This window comes from Vanellus vanellus (assembly GCF_965231255.1).
Source record: "Vanellus vanellus genome assembly, chromosome: 25".
Lineage (NCBI taxonomy): Eukaryota > Metazoa > Chordata > Aves > Charadriiformes > Charadriidae > Vanellus > Vanellus vanellus.
In genome coordinates this window covers 1,088,570-1,102,526 of record NC_138930.1, presented here as the reverse complement: position 1 = coordinate 1,102,526, position 13,957 = coordinate 1,088,570, and the positions used below count along the sequence as shown (strand labels likewise).

The window sequence follows — 13,957 nt, the reverse complement described above, 5'->3', positions numbered from 1 at the left end:
CTGGAAAAGAGGCAAAGCCCCGGGACTAAATCGCTTTTTGAGGTCACGCTTTGAGAACCACTGCACTTCGGTTGTAGCTGCTGATACTGCCGAGAGAGTGGCAAAATAGTGGTTAATTTCACAGAACACGGAGGCTGGTTCATGCCATCAACCACTCATCGCTGGTGTACCAACCAAACCCCAAGAAAGGTAAGAAGACATGCAGTACATAAATTGTGCCATTCTTTCCATTAGCTAAGGGTAGAGCAATAAAAATTAGAAAGAAAAACGAGGTGCGGCATCAAAAGCATATGGAACATGGATGCATTTCTGCTTTTCTGAAACCCAAGATTTCCCCCTTGGTTTGCATTTTGCTTTGCAGCTAGTGCTGACAGCAGCCATATATTGCTCTAAAGCGTTAAACAGAAATACAGTATCTATAACAGTTAGTGTCTCTCTAAGCTTATCCAACTGGGTTGGGTAAGCCCAAAGAGGCCTATTGTAGAGAAAGTTTATATATAAAAAAATACACAAAGATACAGGCCAAAATAGATTCCAGCAGGTCAAATTCTGCTGTCAGCAACAAGAGCAAAAGACATCACTAAAATAAACTTAAAATAAAAAGGAAAAAAATTAGCATTTCCCACACACAAGAGACTGGCAGTATAAACGAAGTTTTGTTGACCTGTGATGAAAGCAGCCTCAAAATTGAGAGCAGCATTTCATCACAATATATTTGTCTGAGGTTAACTAGAAATCTAAGTATTAGAGCCAAAAGAAAAGTATTTGTATTTTAAGTTACACATTTAGTATTACAGCCTTTATCTAAAAAGGCATGGGAAAGAAAAAGGATGGGTACCATCTACATATGAAGGCTGCTCATTTCACTTGATTCCAAGAAGACTGAAGGAGGGGAAGATATTGCGGTGTGGGGATGGGGTGTGGAGAGGAGCAGGAAGGAGAGTAAGAGGTCATTGAGGAAGCCAGTAAAGGAAACAAGATCAAATAAAAAAAGGATTTAAAAGGGCCAAACACTACAAGATAAGGAACAGTGAAGAAATCAGAGTACAATACACAGCAAAATTCCAACAATTCCAAATTTTAAATACTTTAAAAGTGACGAAGTCTATCATCCAGTAGCTTTATTTTTTGAAGGGCAGGACTTTAATGAAGGCTAGAGAAACTAATTGCATTTAGCAGGAATCCAAGTGGACTACCAAACAGAGCAATGACGCTGGTTTGCAGCCAAGGGGAGGAAGAGAACAAACACAGCAAGAACCTGTAAATTACTTCACAGTTGTTGGCTTAGCCAAGAATAGAAAGCACGAGAAGCAGAGACTGCAACAAAGCCACTGTTTCTTTTAAGATGGAACGAGGCTGGCTGTGCCTGTACTCGGGACTCTGAAAAGAATTTTGATGAAAGCACTGCTTGCGGGGGAGCTAACAGAAGCAGGTAGGGACTGCGAGTAAGCAAAGACAACTTGGATACTTGAAGACACACAGCCGGCTCCTCAAGGGCATCACAGTAGCTCTGACACTAACCGAGAATCTGGTTCCCAGTGCTCTTGTGAGAAGCTGAAGGTAGATGAATGCTACAGGGATTAGTAACGCGGATAATTTTTCCCTCCTCCTACCAGCAAGCTAGTAAAATGACATGCAGTAAGGGATCTGTTCAAATGCAAGGATGGTAAAGTTAATGGAAGAAGGCAAAATTCAGAATGGTACAAGTAGAAGACGGCAGTGAATTGGCCTTTTAAATTTTATGAATATATACTTATTTAGGTATCGTGTTAAAAGGACAAGTGTAAAGACTGAGCAGCACTCTGCGCAACAGAATACAGATCAGAAAGAGAAGGCAAGAGAAAATGTGTTCTGGGACGCATGACCAGGAGTACCGAATACAAACCATAAGGAATTTTTCCTAGCACACCCCCAGGGACTAACAAGGCCATTTTTGGAGATGACAGTTAGTTACCACACTACATAAAAGAATGTAACAGAACAAAAATGAAAGCCAGAGCAACAGGATTCAAGAACGCTGTTTAAGAAGTCAGATGAATTAAGGGAGAAAGTATTCTGCAGTACCTCTGCACACTGGATGGTTTTCAAACCTGTGCACATCTGTCACTTCTGCTTTAAGCTACCACCTCGGCAGTGGACCCAAAGCCCTCTATTTTTCTTTTTTTTAGTATAGCTTTAAGCAGAGAAGCCATTAATTGAGACCAGAATTAATCCAGCCCAGGCATGATGCTTTAGTACCTTCTGCTCAGAGGCTGCAAGGCTGGGATTAAATATTGCAAAGATACAAAGGATACAACAATTACTGAAACATTTCAGAATTTCAGCCACAAATTATATTTAAATGCTCGTATCTTTGTCTCCACTGCCTCCTCTATTTAAAATCAGATGCCCTAGAGCAGTTAAATAGATGAATTTATGTTCAGCTTAAATAAAAGGTATCTGTTGAAAGAAGATTAAGATAGCGAAAGCAAGAAAACAAAAAAACAAATATATTGAAACTTCGTTTACACTCCAATAAAAGACAAAGCCCGTCCCTCCTCTGACTGTGGAACTGGCCTGTACCTCTGTGATAAATTATCACCTAGAGAGAAGAAATCTAAAGAGATATCGTTAATCACAGTCAAACAATTCACAGAGAGAAAAGAAAAAAGAAAAAAAAAAAAAGGAACTTACTTAACATTACCATACTTTACTATGAAACACTTAAATATGTCACTAAGGATGTATGTCTAAATTAAAAATAAAACTAAGACTTAACAGCTTAATAAATATGAAGTGAAGAATATATTTCTTAATAATGAGTCAGAAGAGAAATGAAAGTTCAGATGGCAAACTATTCTCTAGCATGTAGAACATGCTACAATGTGGTCAGTGCAACTAACTTCCACGTATTTAAAATATTGCCTCTTAATTGTCAAAGATGACAGATGCAATGGAAAGTGGATGACATGAAACTTGCTTCATATTTTGACCAAAGGTTACCAACTTGATTAAATAGTCTAGTGAAACTTCCAGTTCTTGTTGGTTTTTTGTTTGTTTGTTTGTTTTTTTTTTTTTTTCCTTAAAAAAGCAGTCTTGCATACAGGGATTATACATCCCAATCAATATATATATATATGTATTTCAGAATCATTTTGTGTAGTTTAAGAAGTGTTGTTCTTTGGTTTTAAGCGAAGCTGTTTAAGCAAAACAAAAAGCACATAATGGATGGATTCTGTTCTAATCTCATGTTCAGAAGTACTCTGAACTGGAGTATCCCCCCATGCAATTACAGACACCAACATACCTTTTGTGGGGAACAGGAGGAAAGTCTGTTCATTTCCCCCCCCCAATAGTACCTTAAGCCACAGGAGCGGCTTGAGAATCAAATTTCATTCAACTAAAAAAACTAGCAAAAAAACCCATAAATGAACATGAAACATCTGACTTTAAATGCACAGATACCAACTAAAGCTGTAGATGAAGAGTCTAGACTTGAAGTGATATGTGCCCAGTGAATTATTCTTTTTCCTGAGGCAACACAAAAGAAAAAAGTCTACCTTTTCTGATGGTGTGAAATAGTTTGCCATCTGACTATAGGAGAGTATGAAGAAATTTCAAGGACAAACTAGATCAGCCTTTACCTCGGGGCCTCTGTTTCTCTGCGTCATAGATCATTACAACTTCAGTGACCTGGAAGAGAGAAGGGAAATTCTACTAACTGTGCTACCAGGGGAGTGTTATAAACAGTTACTACAGGCCGGTTTCCCGCACTCTATGCACAAAGCACAATTAAAAGCCCAATGTAGCCATCAATACCAGGCTGTCCTAGCGCAGTGCAAACAAATTGGGAATTTTGCTCTTTATGGGAGTTTAAGAAAAGCCTGAGTTCATCTGTTCTGAAAAGCTGCTACATTGTGGCTTTTTAAGGCCTCATCACACTTAATATTTTAATCTAGCATTAAGGTCGCTACACTGTTTATACCCACACTATAGCTTATAAAAAACCTCAAAGGTTTCTATTTTTCAACATATTCATCAGCGTAGCTTCTTAAATGATTACTTTTTCCATTTTTAAACATTTTCATTCTCAACATGAAAAGCAGCTTTAACTCCAAACACATTTAAGAATTTGCACCGCTTCTCTTGAATTACTTACTTGAACCTCAGTGTGACACAGGGTACCAGTTATAAATCGATGCTTTAAATAGCATTACAAAAAAAACACCTAAGTTATGGATAATCAGTATCAGTGCGATTTTAAATTAAAAAAAAAAAAAAACCACTCATAAAAAAATATGGAAAATGCAAGCTGTTCAAGGGCTCCAAAGTGTTTTTTCAGAAGAAGCACCACTGAGTGCTACAATTTAAACAAAACCAGAGGTGTAACGTATACGTCAAATTCAATATTAAAACAGCTGAAACAAACTGCCTTTAAATTTCTCAGATGCTGAAAAGCGGTCACAAAATGCACGTGATCTCATGGAATCAGATCTTCAAGTCAATCTTAAGATATTTTTTACTAGAATCTCCTGGATTATCTTAAAATCTGATGCAAACTCCCCTTTTATTTACAGCTAGAAAACATACTTTTCAAGTTTTTACACCCTACACACTCTCTTGAATATACGCTACTGGATGCTAACAGCTGAGATTTATCCCCATTTGGGGACTATGCCACATGACAGTGCCAGATTTTTTCCCCACTGGTCCATTTGGAGCCCCTTCTTCACACTGCTCTTATTTACCAAGTGAACACCACGACTAAGAATCAGTGCCTGCTTTTGTCTCTTCGCTCTGCGGCCACAAAACACATACCAGAGCCTCTGCTTCTCCAAAGAGAACTCATTAAGAACGCTACATTGACTCCCCAATTTCTATACTATTATTAAAGTTCTACTACTTACTTTTAAAGGCACTTACACTTAACGGCTGTTGCCTTCTATATTTGCTGGAACATAACCCTCTATCTCCCAAGCCATCCAGAGGTCAGAATTGGAAAGCCAAAAGTCTGTGAGGAAGAGCCTTTAGAAATTATGCTCCACAGCTGTGGAACATGCTCCCCCATTTTTATTTACAAGTTTACTGCAGCCTTTCAAACTAAAGAAACAGTTGTTAGCCATTGCCTTTTATAGTTTTTCTTACATCATCTTAATCAAATTTTAAATACAGTACTGTTGATAAACTTAGCCACTTGAGAAAGAATCAACAAATCCTTTGCTGCCAGTAAGAGGAGATCTTAGAGAAAAGTGATTCAAAAAAGAGAGTATCGAAATAACACACGAAATGCCACGCAAAGATGGCAAGTTCGCATCCACTGGCACAGTCTTGAATTTAACTCAGGCAATCTTTAACTTTCTCAAACTTAATCACAGCTAAATTTAGTTCAATGGTTTACCATCTTAAAGGGGCAACAATAGTTGGGATAAATGGGAATTAAAATGAAATAGAAAAGAAACTCCACATATCAGAACATATGTAGTCATTTCAGCCCAAGGTTACAAACAATTAAAAACAGTTACATAACAGGAGTAGTAGTTTGTCTCTAGAATGGAGATTTTAGGGACAGCAGAACTCAGCTGATTCCAGATTTAAAAGCAACTATTGTTACCAAAGTAATGGCAGGAGACTGCAAAATTTAATGTATCTGTACACATAGTCAAAGATGAGGATCTTGGACATAAGCTCACTGAAGTAACCACTGTTCCCAACAAAAATTTTTAAATCGCTGAACTGTAAGTAATCAATTGAAGAGAGAAATAACAACTCTCAAGCCAACTCAACCCAGGCGTTTTTGCAAGAAGGGAACAGAATAATGCATCAGGTAGACAGGAGGAGACAGAAGCAGCAAACTAAGTTACGTATCAGAGCAATAGATTTTGACAAACAGCAAGATACATTTCACAATGATGAACGTTTACTACAGTTTATCACAAAATGCTTCACATGTCCCTACAGCAGTTTGTCTAAATTAACCCAAAATTTGACAGCTTGACGAAATCTGAGAAAAGGCAGTAGGGGGGGAAAGCATCTTGCAACCGACTGATAACTGCCATCATGCTGAATGACTCACCACTCCGAATTTCTTGAAGTATTCCCTGAGCTCTGTCTCGCCACAGTTATGAGGAATCCCACCAACAAAAATTTTATTTGATTTATTGTTATCACTCCTGGATCCTTTCTGCTAAATCAAGGAGGAAAAAATTCAGTCAGAAGGACAATAAAGTTGGCTACTTCTATCTTTTACACTTAAACATGAACAATGGTCTCTTGAGGGGGAGACATCTCCAGGCTTGAAATTTCCGAGTCATTAAAGTGAAGCAACTGCATATTCAGAGCTCACAAGTTTAACGTTCGCAGTTGTAACCCAGTCTCTGTTCTTCAGAAGAGCAGAGAACTAGGGACCATGTTGTGAGGCCATTTACTAGTTTTCTAATGAAATCATATTAACCTGCAGGGTGTGAACTTGGCTGGAAAAGAGTATCAGTCCTGTGAGCACACTTCCAGACACTTGTTTCAAGATGTGAAGAACTCAACTACAAGCACGGCTGAGAGCTTAAGAAAATACCACACCCACAAACTGAGTTTAATGCAAACACAAAATTTTCGTTAACACTGTATGGCTCTTGGAGTCCTACCACAGAAATCTAAGTGGAAGACATTTTTCAGAAATAAAATTTACACTAGAGTCCTGCATACTGACTCCCTATTTAAAAACATGGATATAATCCAAGTGAATTCAATTAAACTGCTAGCAGGTACGCCTAAACTTGGAAAACAGGCAGGATACACCAAGTATCTTTCCTTACCCATCCTTCCTTCGGTCGTGTCCTTTCTGGTTGCATCCCCCTAGGTGTACATGGCTTTGGATCAATCTGGAAGAAGTTCCAGTTTGGTCAGATCTCAGTATGCAGAATATTGTTCTAAAAGTTATGCTTATGGCAGCTGAACACAGCACTGCTGAAATCCAGCTCCTCAGATCAAAGCTATCGTCAATACATCGCTTCTACAAAGTGACACAAATCATTTGAGTTAAACGGTCTTAAAATAAATAATTAAAAAAACCAACCAGGTAACTTTTACACTATGCAGTCTGCAAATAAGCAGCCAGAATTTAAAACAGACCTTTGAAGCAGTCTGGAGCAGAAAAAAACAACATAAAAGCAACTTACATTTCGGCCATCTAACGTATGAGGTCTACTGGCCAGTACTGTTCCCACACAGTTGGGATCTTTAAATTTGACAAATCCAAATCCTCGAGACTGGTTTGTTGTTTTGTCTTTCATTATTACACAGTCTACAACTTCTCCATACTGAGAGAAGTAGCTACGAAGAGTTTCTGTTAAAAAAAACAAACATATATTAAACAGAACTAGATATTAACATTATGAGGCTGTGTGCACAATTGTGAGACAAAAGATAGGCAAACAGCTGAACAAGTTCAAACTCATCTTTGAAAATTATTAAATTACACTTCCAGTATATACTGCTTTATTTCCACTCATACAATAGAGAAGTGGTATCGTAGTAAAGCAACAATAAAAAATTGTCATCTTCCGAGTTGACAAAGACTTCAATACCAAACACTGATAGAAAATATAAAACAAAAAGTGATTATTAACATATATTTGAATTCTTTCTACAGAAAGTTTTATTCATTAACAGAAGAGAACAATAGAATGCCATCCTACTTTTCCTACCACAGTACTGTCTGTTAGAAAGCTATGTATCTGTACATTGTTTTGCTGTTCACAAAGGCCCGGCTCAACGGCCGTAGAATACATAGCTTACCTTGTGTTGTACTCCAGTCCAAGCCACCCACAAACAGTTTTCTGCAAATAAAGCATACAGCAGTTTTAGGGCGCTACGCGACAGATGCTTCATCTTATTTAACGCAGAAGTCAGCTATTCTGAAGAGGTCTGGTGGTACTGAGGCCTCCAAAACACACTACAAAGCCCGTTCTTCACTAAAATTCACTATTCTTCGCAACAGCTACCTTTTGTTTCGTGAAGGTTCACGTAAAACTGAAGTATCCGTTTTGCGTGCCACAAGCACAAACAGAGATTGTAAGCTTATTACACAAATGCATTTTATTCTTTTATGCAAAGAGAAGAGAAAAATATCAGAAAAGCCTAAATTGCTCCAAACTTCTTGTTTCCAGGCATTTGAAAAGCAGCGTTGCTTTGAGAAGTCATTACAATAGCCAGAAGGGAAAAAACAAACAAACAAACAACAAACGAAACCCAACACAGAACATCACACTTAAGTATATTCACTTGCTCTTTTGGAGCAGGACAGATTTCCAGCATGGAACACTTCATAGTTCAGAAAAATACATGTAAAGCATCACTGAAATGTGAAAAGTGACCTAAGAACGCCATTACGAAGTTATGCTACCTTGTTATCTCCCACCCCCAATTAAAATGGGATGTTTGGATTCCTGTCAAGGTCTGGATCATTGGCTCTAAGTTACTTACAGAACTTCTCTTAGCAACAGAAGAAAACAGCTGCAAGGTCCATGCAGTTCCAATTTAAGGATGAAAACAAAATCCAAAACTCCTGAGATAAAGCATACTGACAGAAAACCAGACATTCTAGTTTAAATACCCAAGGCCGTTTCGTTAACTGCTTTAATCTCAAGTTAAGGATCAAGAGGTGCGCGCAGTCTTGCATTAGGCCTCCAAAACCAAGTTCAAAGAACAGTTGGTCTCTCCTACATCCGTTTGCTACCTAACCTTGAATGCTACCTGAAAGAAAGCCAATGACCAAAACAGGTGAAAAAAAATTATTCTACCAAAAGACACAAGCAATACAGCTGCTGCAGCCCTTTGTAACAGGTATTGTAGCAAAAATAACACCAGACTCTGAAGTTTACACACTTGCTATTACCACCTCCTACATTCAGAGGCATTGCCATCTGAAAAATAACATCAGCAGTCGAAGTTATTTAACACCAACTTACAAATAATAAGGAATGTAAATGCATCTGCCCTGGGATGATGTGGCCAACTTTCACGTGCCAGAAGGTCAAAGCCCAACGGGAATCGCAGCTAAAAGCGACAGACTCCACAGGAAGGCACGCTGAACTAGATGCCATGGTGGGATTTGGGTGTCACCTGAAATTTCTGTACTTGTTCTCTAGCTGCGCAGTTGGATAAAACAGAAAGCACGTAAGTTTTTTCTATCTTCAGATCAAAAAAGCTGAAGTCAGCCCTCAGGCTTCCTTGCCCCTGTGTTCTCAAAGTAGTGTCCCGGTAAAGAAGTCCTTACACTGCTGATTAAAACAAACCAAAAAAAAAAAAAAAAAAAAAAAACAAAAAACCAAAAAAAAAAAAAACAAACCACACACCAAAAAAACAACCCTTCATCCTCTCCTTTTATGTGCTACTCCCTCACTCACCTAGAAAGACCAGTCAGAATCACTTTTGTCTACCATTATTTTCTAGTCAAATGAAAGCAAAAGTAGAACTATCACATTCAAGTTTAAGGTAGAAGACAAACTTGTGCTACTCTGTTATTTAGTACTTGCCTCACTAATTCAGCAACTAGTTGTGAAACCATTTTACAGTTTAGTTTAGAGATACCTCCAAGTAGATGAGAAAGTCACATCTAAAACCCAAACTAAACACACTTACGGTAAATCTGAATCAACTAGTCTTCTGAAAAGAGCATCCGAATCCGTACCATTTCGTGTTGGAACACGCCAAAGTACTTGGGCAAGTGCAGAGAGGAGCAGCGAGATGCCAGCCTGCCTGCTTTGCAATTCTTTATCAACTTTAGGGTGTGACAAAACTTCCACGCAAAATAATTTACTCCATAATTAAAGGTTAGCTCAAAGCCACCTCAACATTTGGCCCTTTCCAGTAAGGAGCACCAACTCACAAGCGCTTATGTCAATAGTTTCATGGCTCTGCACAGACCAGTGCTGGGCTAGTTTATCTTTGGAGGGTGCCCTTTATTTCTCTTATCAGTCCTCAAAGAGAAGAACCGTATTCTGCTTTGTCTTCTACTTGCCCTCAGACATATCCCAGTATTGCTGCAGCTGAGCTGAGACTGGGAATTAGTGCACCTTCACTTCCATGGGGAAGTTGAAGTTCTCCTAAGAAAAAAAAAAATAAATTAAACTTCCTCTCACTTGCTTTTTTCAGGAGCAGCTAACTGCTGTAAGAAATCAGCCACCGAGCTGATGGTGCACAGGGAGCATTGGTGAAGTAAAAGCCTTGCACCTAAAATGTCCTAGAAGGCAGCTTGCAGAAGAAACCAGCAGCCCCTTCTCGCTTTGATTCATTTCTCGTCAATACAGCATCACATCAGCACCCTCATGCAACAGCCAAGAGGGACTAAACTGATGCCTGAAGAGTGCAGGTATACCACACACAAAAATAAGGGGTGCCTAAATTACACGGTACCTACAAGTCTTGTTCCATCGAGGCAGATTTTACTTCTAAACCACTAATTGAGAGGGACATAAGTCTTGTCTTTCAAAAAAAAAAAAAAAAGAAGACCCACCGTTAGGCACAGATCAAAGCACCTTCCTAAGCAGGCCACAAAATACCGGCCCTGGGGACGTGCAACGCTCAGCCTTCGCAGTGCTGCAGGAGACAGCGGCTGCATCGGCTCCTGCATCGCCACAACACACCTGAGAACAGCCCGAGCAGGACACGGCATCCATTCCCAACTCTCTCTGAAAGCAGGCCTGTGTTCTCCCGGCGTGTTCCAGGATGACGATGTTTTTCTCAAGGACAGGAAAACTCCCCCCACCTCCCTCTACTGGCAAAGAGCTAGCTCGTGGCGTCGGTTCACAGAGCTTCTTCAACACCCACCAGTTCTCAGCAACAGGTCATCTTCTGGTAACAGCCAAACTTCACCCAGCAGTCATCACCCCCGCAGACCTCCTGGGAGCTTCAACTGCCCCTTTGCTACGTTTCCTCTCCACCTGCAGCACCTGCGCACAAATCCGTGTGCTCTTTCTTGCACCACTATTTTCAGGGAAAGTAAGTTCTATAAGGAAATAACTTTATTTCCTAATAGCAAAGAAAAAAAATAAATTATCTAATGCTGTATTCAGATTAAAGTTTTGACGTAGCCCATGACAGCATGTTAGCTACATTTTGGGATGTTTTATTATTTTTTTAAACTAGATATGATAGCTTGGTATATAAGATCAATCTATATAAGGTCAATCTATAAATACCAGCTGTGTTCTGACAGAACATCAAGCTGTCTGCGGGGAAGGAGGACTCCCTGCAGTCAGTGGTCATTGAAACCTTCCAATTCCATTATTAATTATTTGTAGTCACCCTACATACATTTAAACAAACAAAAAAGCAGGGTTGCCTAAGGTCAACTGCAGCAGCTGTATGTAAATACGTGGCTTCTATTTATATGCACACTATAGAATGCCAGAAGCCAGGAGTACCCTGGCCTTTGACTCCCCCAGGAATTGGTTTGAACACACAGAGCGAGTGCAAGAGTTAACTAATCCCTACCCAAGACAAAAATCGAGGTGCAATGCTGTACAAGACAGCTGTATGAAGTAACGCCAGGTGAGTGCTGGTTTCTCATGTTGCATCACCAGCCCGGTTGGAAGGTCTTACGTATGCTGCCTCCCGGCCTCCTATAAAACTTCTCGTTCCAACAGTTTATCATAAAGCTGGTAGTTATTAAAATGATGCCATCGTTTTGAGGCTGCTGACATCCCTGTCCTCGCGTCCATTTACACCATCCTCAAAAACACACACCTCCACAAAGCTAAACACAGACAGACTGCAGTGTTAGGAGGATGCTGTAGTCCACCCCCAACACAACGTGAGGCAATTTCCCAGCACGAGCCTGATGAGGACACAGAGGCCAGCCTGCTTCTTTGGGCAGGTCTCTCTCTCGGCCACGAGCGGTACGACGCTGTGCCCAACACACCAGTATGTGGAGGACGCCAACAGACACGTGCACATGAAGCAGCAGCAGCAGCAGCATTCCCCAGTTCTAGAGCGGGAGGCACAGTAAGGACTCTTCAGAAGTTACAGTACATGCAGTAAGTTTTAGCCAAGTTTCACAAACCCACGTGTTCAGCTTCAACTATTTCCTGACAAATTTTTACTTGCTAATTTACTTTTTTCTACCATTAACATATCTGTCGCTGAAACAGCTCATCCCAGAATTAGTAAGAAACCATGCATGTGTATTTTAAAAGCACCAAAACTCAACAAAAGCACAAACTGCCTACGTAAAATAATCTGGCAGGTTGATTAACATCTATCATTTCTCTTAGCACAGGCCGATAAGCTACGTCCTGTAGCAGAGAGGATCTCAAGATCAGCACTTTTCTTTCATCCAAAATAGTCCAAAGTACTAATGACAACTAATAACGCTCACAAGGCCCTACCTACTCATATCCTCACCACCGCAAGGCCTACAGCCTTCTAAGTATTATTTTTTCTTAACTTAAAATCTCTGTCTAGAAGATCGATTAAATTTGTAACTTCCTATTAAGACTCACATCTCACAACAGCCTTCAGAACAGAACTTCCTTCACAGAACTACAGGCAGCTGACTAAAACTGCAGTTTACTCTATGCTTTCACCTTTCCGTTTGAGCACTTTTGGGGGAGGAGGAAAAAAAAAATAATAATTACCACCTCTGATTAAAATCCAATCCTTTCAAATCTGATTACAACTCAGAAGGATCAAAATCTAAGCACTCTGCAACTGGGAACAAGCTCTGTGACAGCCAGGCCTGCCCGGGATGAAAGTTGATAATATTCCACCGGGTAACTCGCAGCCCGCGCTCACCTGCAGTTCCAAAGAGTGGCACACAGCAGTCAGCTCATCGGGTCTCCCCTGAGGCCCCAGACTGGGATTACGGCCCAAGACCACATAAAAATACTTTCCGAGCAAAACCTCCCTATTTAAACACACCTCATGCAACATGCACTGTTTCTAGCAACGTGTTACATTCAAAACAGTTATCCCGCCCCTCGTATTTTTAAGACTGTGCAAATTAAGAACGTGCACAGTTGAATAAGCAGCTTACTGGAGGGAGCACAGGGGGGCAGGCTGGCTTGTGACCACTCCACTTTTATAAAAGGTGGCCAGTTATGACGCACATATTCTGTGCCAAAACTCGCAGGGAAAGCTAAGCAGCCAATAGTATTTTTTTATTATTATTAATTTTCTTGTTGCTATTCTCACGCGCCGAGCCTGCAGCCTCACAAGTCAAACGTGGTGAGGCTTTAGCAGCGAACAGAACCGCAGCAGAGGAACGCTGGATGCGCCTCCGGGAGCCCGCCCGGTGCCGGGCCATCAGGCTGAAGCAGCCACGAAACCCCTGAGAGGCCTCTGAACTAAAACCAGCGTTTTTCTGCCCGGAACCCAGCTCGCCCCGAAGGCCGGGGGGGGAGGGGGGGGAGGCGCTGCCGGCCGCCGCCTTTGTCCGGCGGTTCCCCCGGTGAAATGCCCCGCTGCCGGCCCGGGCACACGGCCGGGGAAAGCCCTGATGAGTCACCGGAACAAAGTCACCGGAGGGTTTTACACCCCTCTCCCCGTTAGTAACGGAGATGGGGAGACACCCCCCCCCCCCCGCGGCGGGACGGGCGCGGGAAGCGCGGCGGTGACCTTGGCCGCGCGCACCTGCCGCCGCAGCCCGGCGCGGGCCGGTCACGTGGGGGGGGGGGGGGGGGGGGGAGGAACAACCACCCTCCCGGTCCGCAGGGGCCCAGCATGGCGGACGGGCCCGGCGGCGGGACGGCACCGGGGCTCCCCCCACCAGCCCCGGCGGCGGCCCTCGCCCCGCGGCGCGGGAAAGGGGAGGCCGGACGCCCCCTCCCACACCCCACAGCCCCCCCTTTCCTCACCCGATCTCGTCGGCGCCTCCCACGCTGTTCATGGCGGCGGCTCCTCGGCGGTATCCGGGGCCGCGCCCGGCTCTTCCCTCCGGCGGCGGCGGCGGCGGCGGCAGGTCGCGGGCTGCGGGCGGGCGCTC

The 13,957-nt window shown here is 42.0% G+C and overlaps 2 protein-coding genes across 5 annotated transcripts in view; both read right to left on the bottom strand.

Moving 5' to 3' along the window:
* The window catches only part of RPS15 (ribosomal protein S15), a 22,828-nt gene extending 17,174 nt beyond the window's left edge, over positions 1-5,654 (bottom strand). Inside the window, exon 1 of the mRNA XM_082495406.1 lies at positions 5,651-5,654. Within this exon, the coding sequence (XP_082351532.1) occupies positions 5,651-5,652 (2 nt within the window). The 5' untranslated portion in view covers positions 5,653-5,654. The remainder of the gene's footprint in view (positions 1-5,650) is intronic.
* The window catches only part of DAZAP1 (DAZ associated protein 1), a 26,927-nt gene extending 12,970 nt beyond the window's left edge, over positions 1-13,957 (bottom strand). Inside the window, exons 1-6 of one of the 4 annotated variants that reach the window (XM_082495401.1) lie at positions 13,830-13,957; positions 7,771-7,811; positions 7,152-7,318; positions 6,789-6,854; positions 6,053-6,163; positions 3,624-3,672 (exon numbers count right to left, since the gene is read on the bottom strand). In XM_082495401.1, the coding sequence (XP_082351527.1) occupies positions 3,624-3,672; positions 6,053-6,163; positions 6,789-6,854; positions 7,152-7,318; positions 7,771-7,811; positions 13,830-13,861 (466 nt within the window). In that variant the 5' untranslated portion in view covers positions 13,862-13,957. Of the gene's footprint in view, positions 1-3,623; positions 3,673-4,902; positions 4,959-6,052; positions 6,165-6,788; positions 6,855-7,151; positions 7,319-7,770; positions 7,812-13,829 lie in introns of those variants that run through there. The other 3 variants (XM_082495402.1, XM_082495403.1, XM_082495404.1) reach the window with 3 other exon arrangements.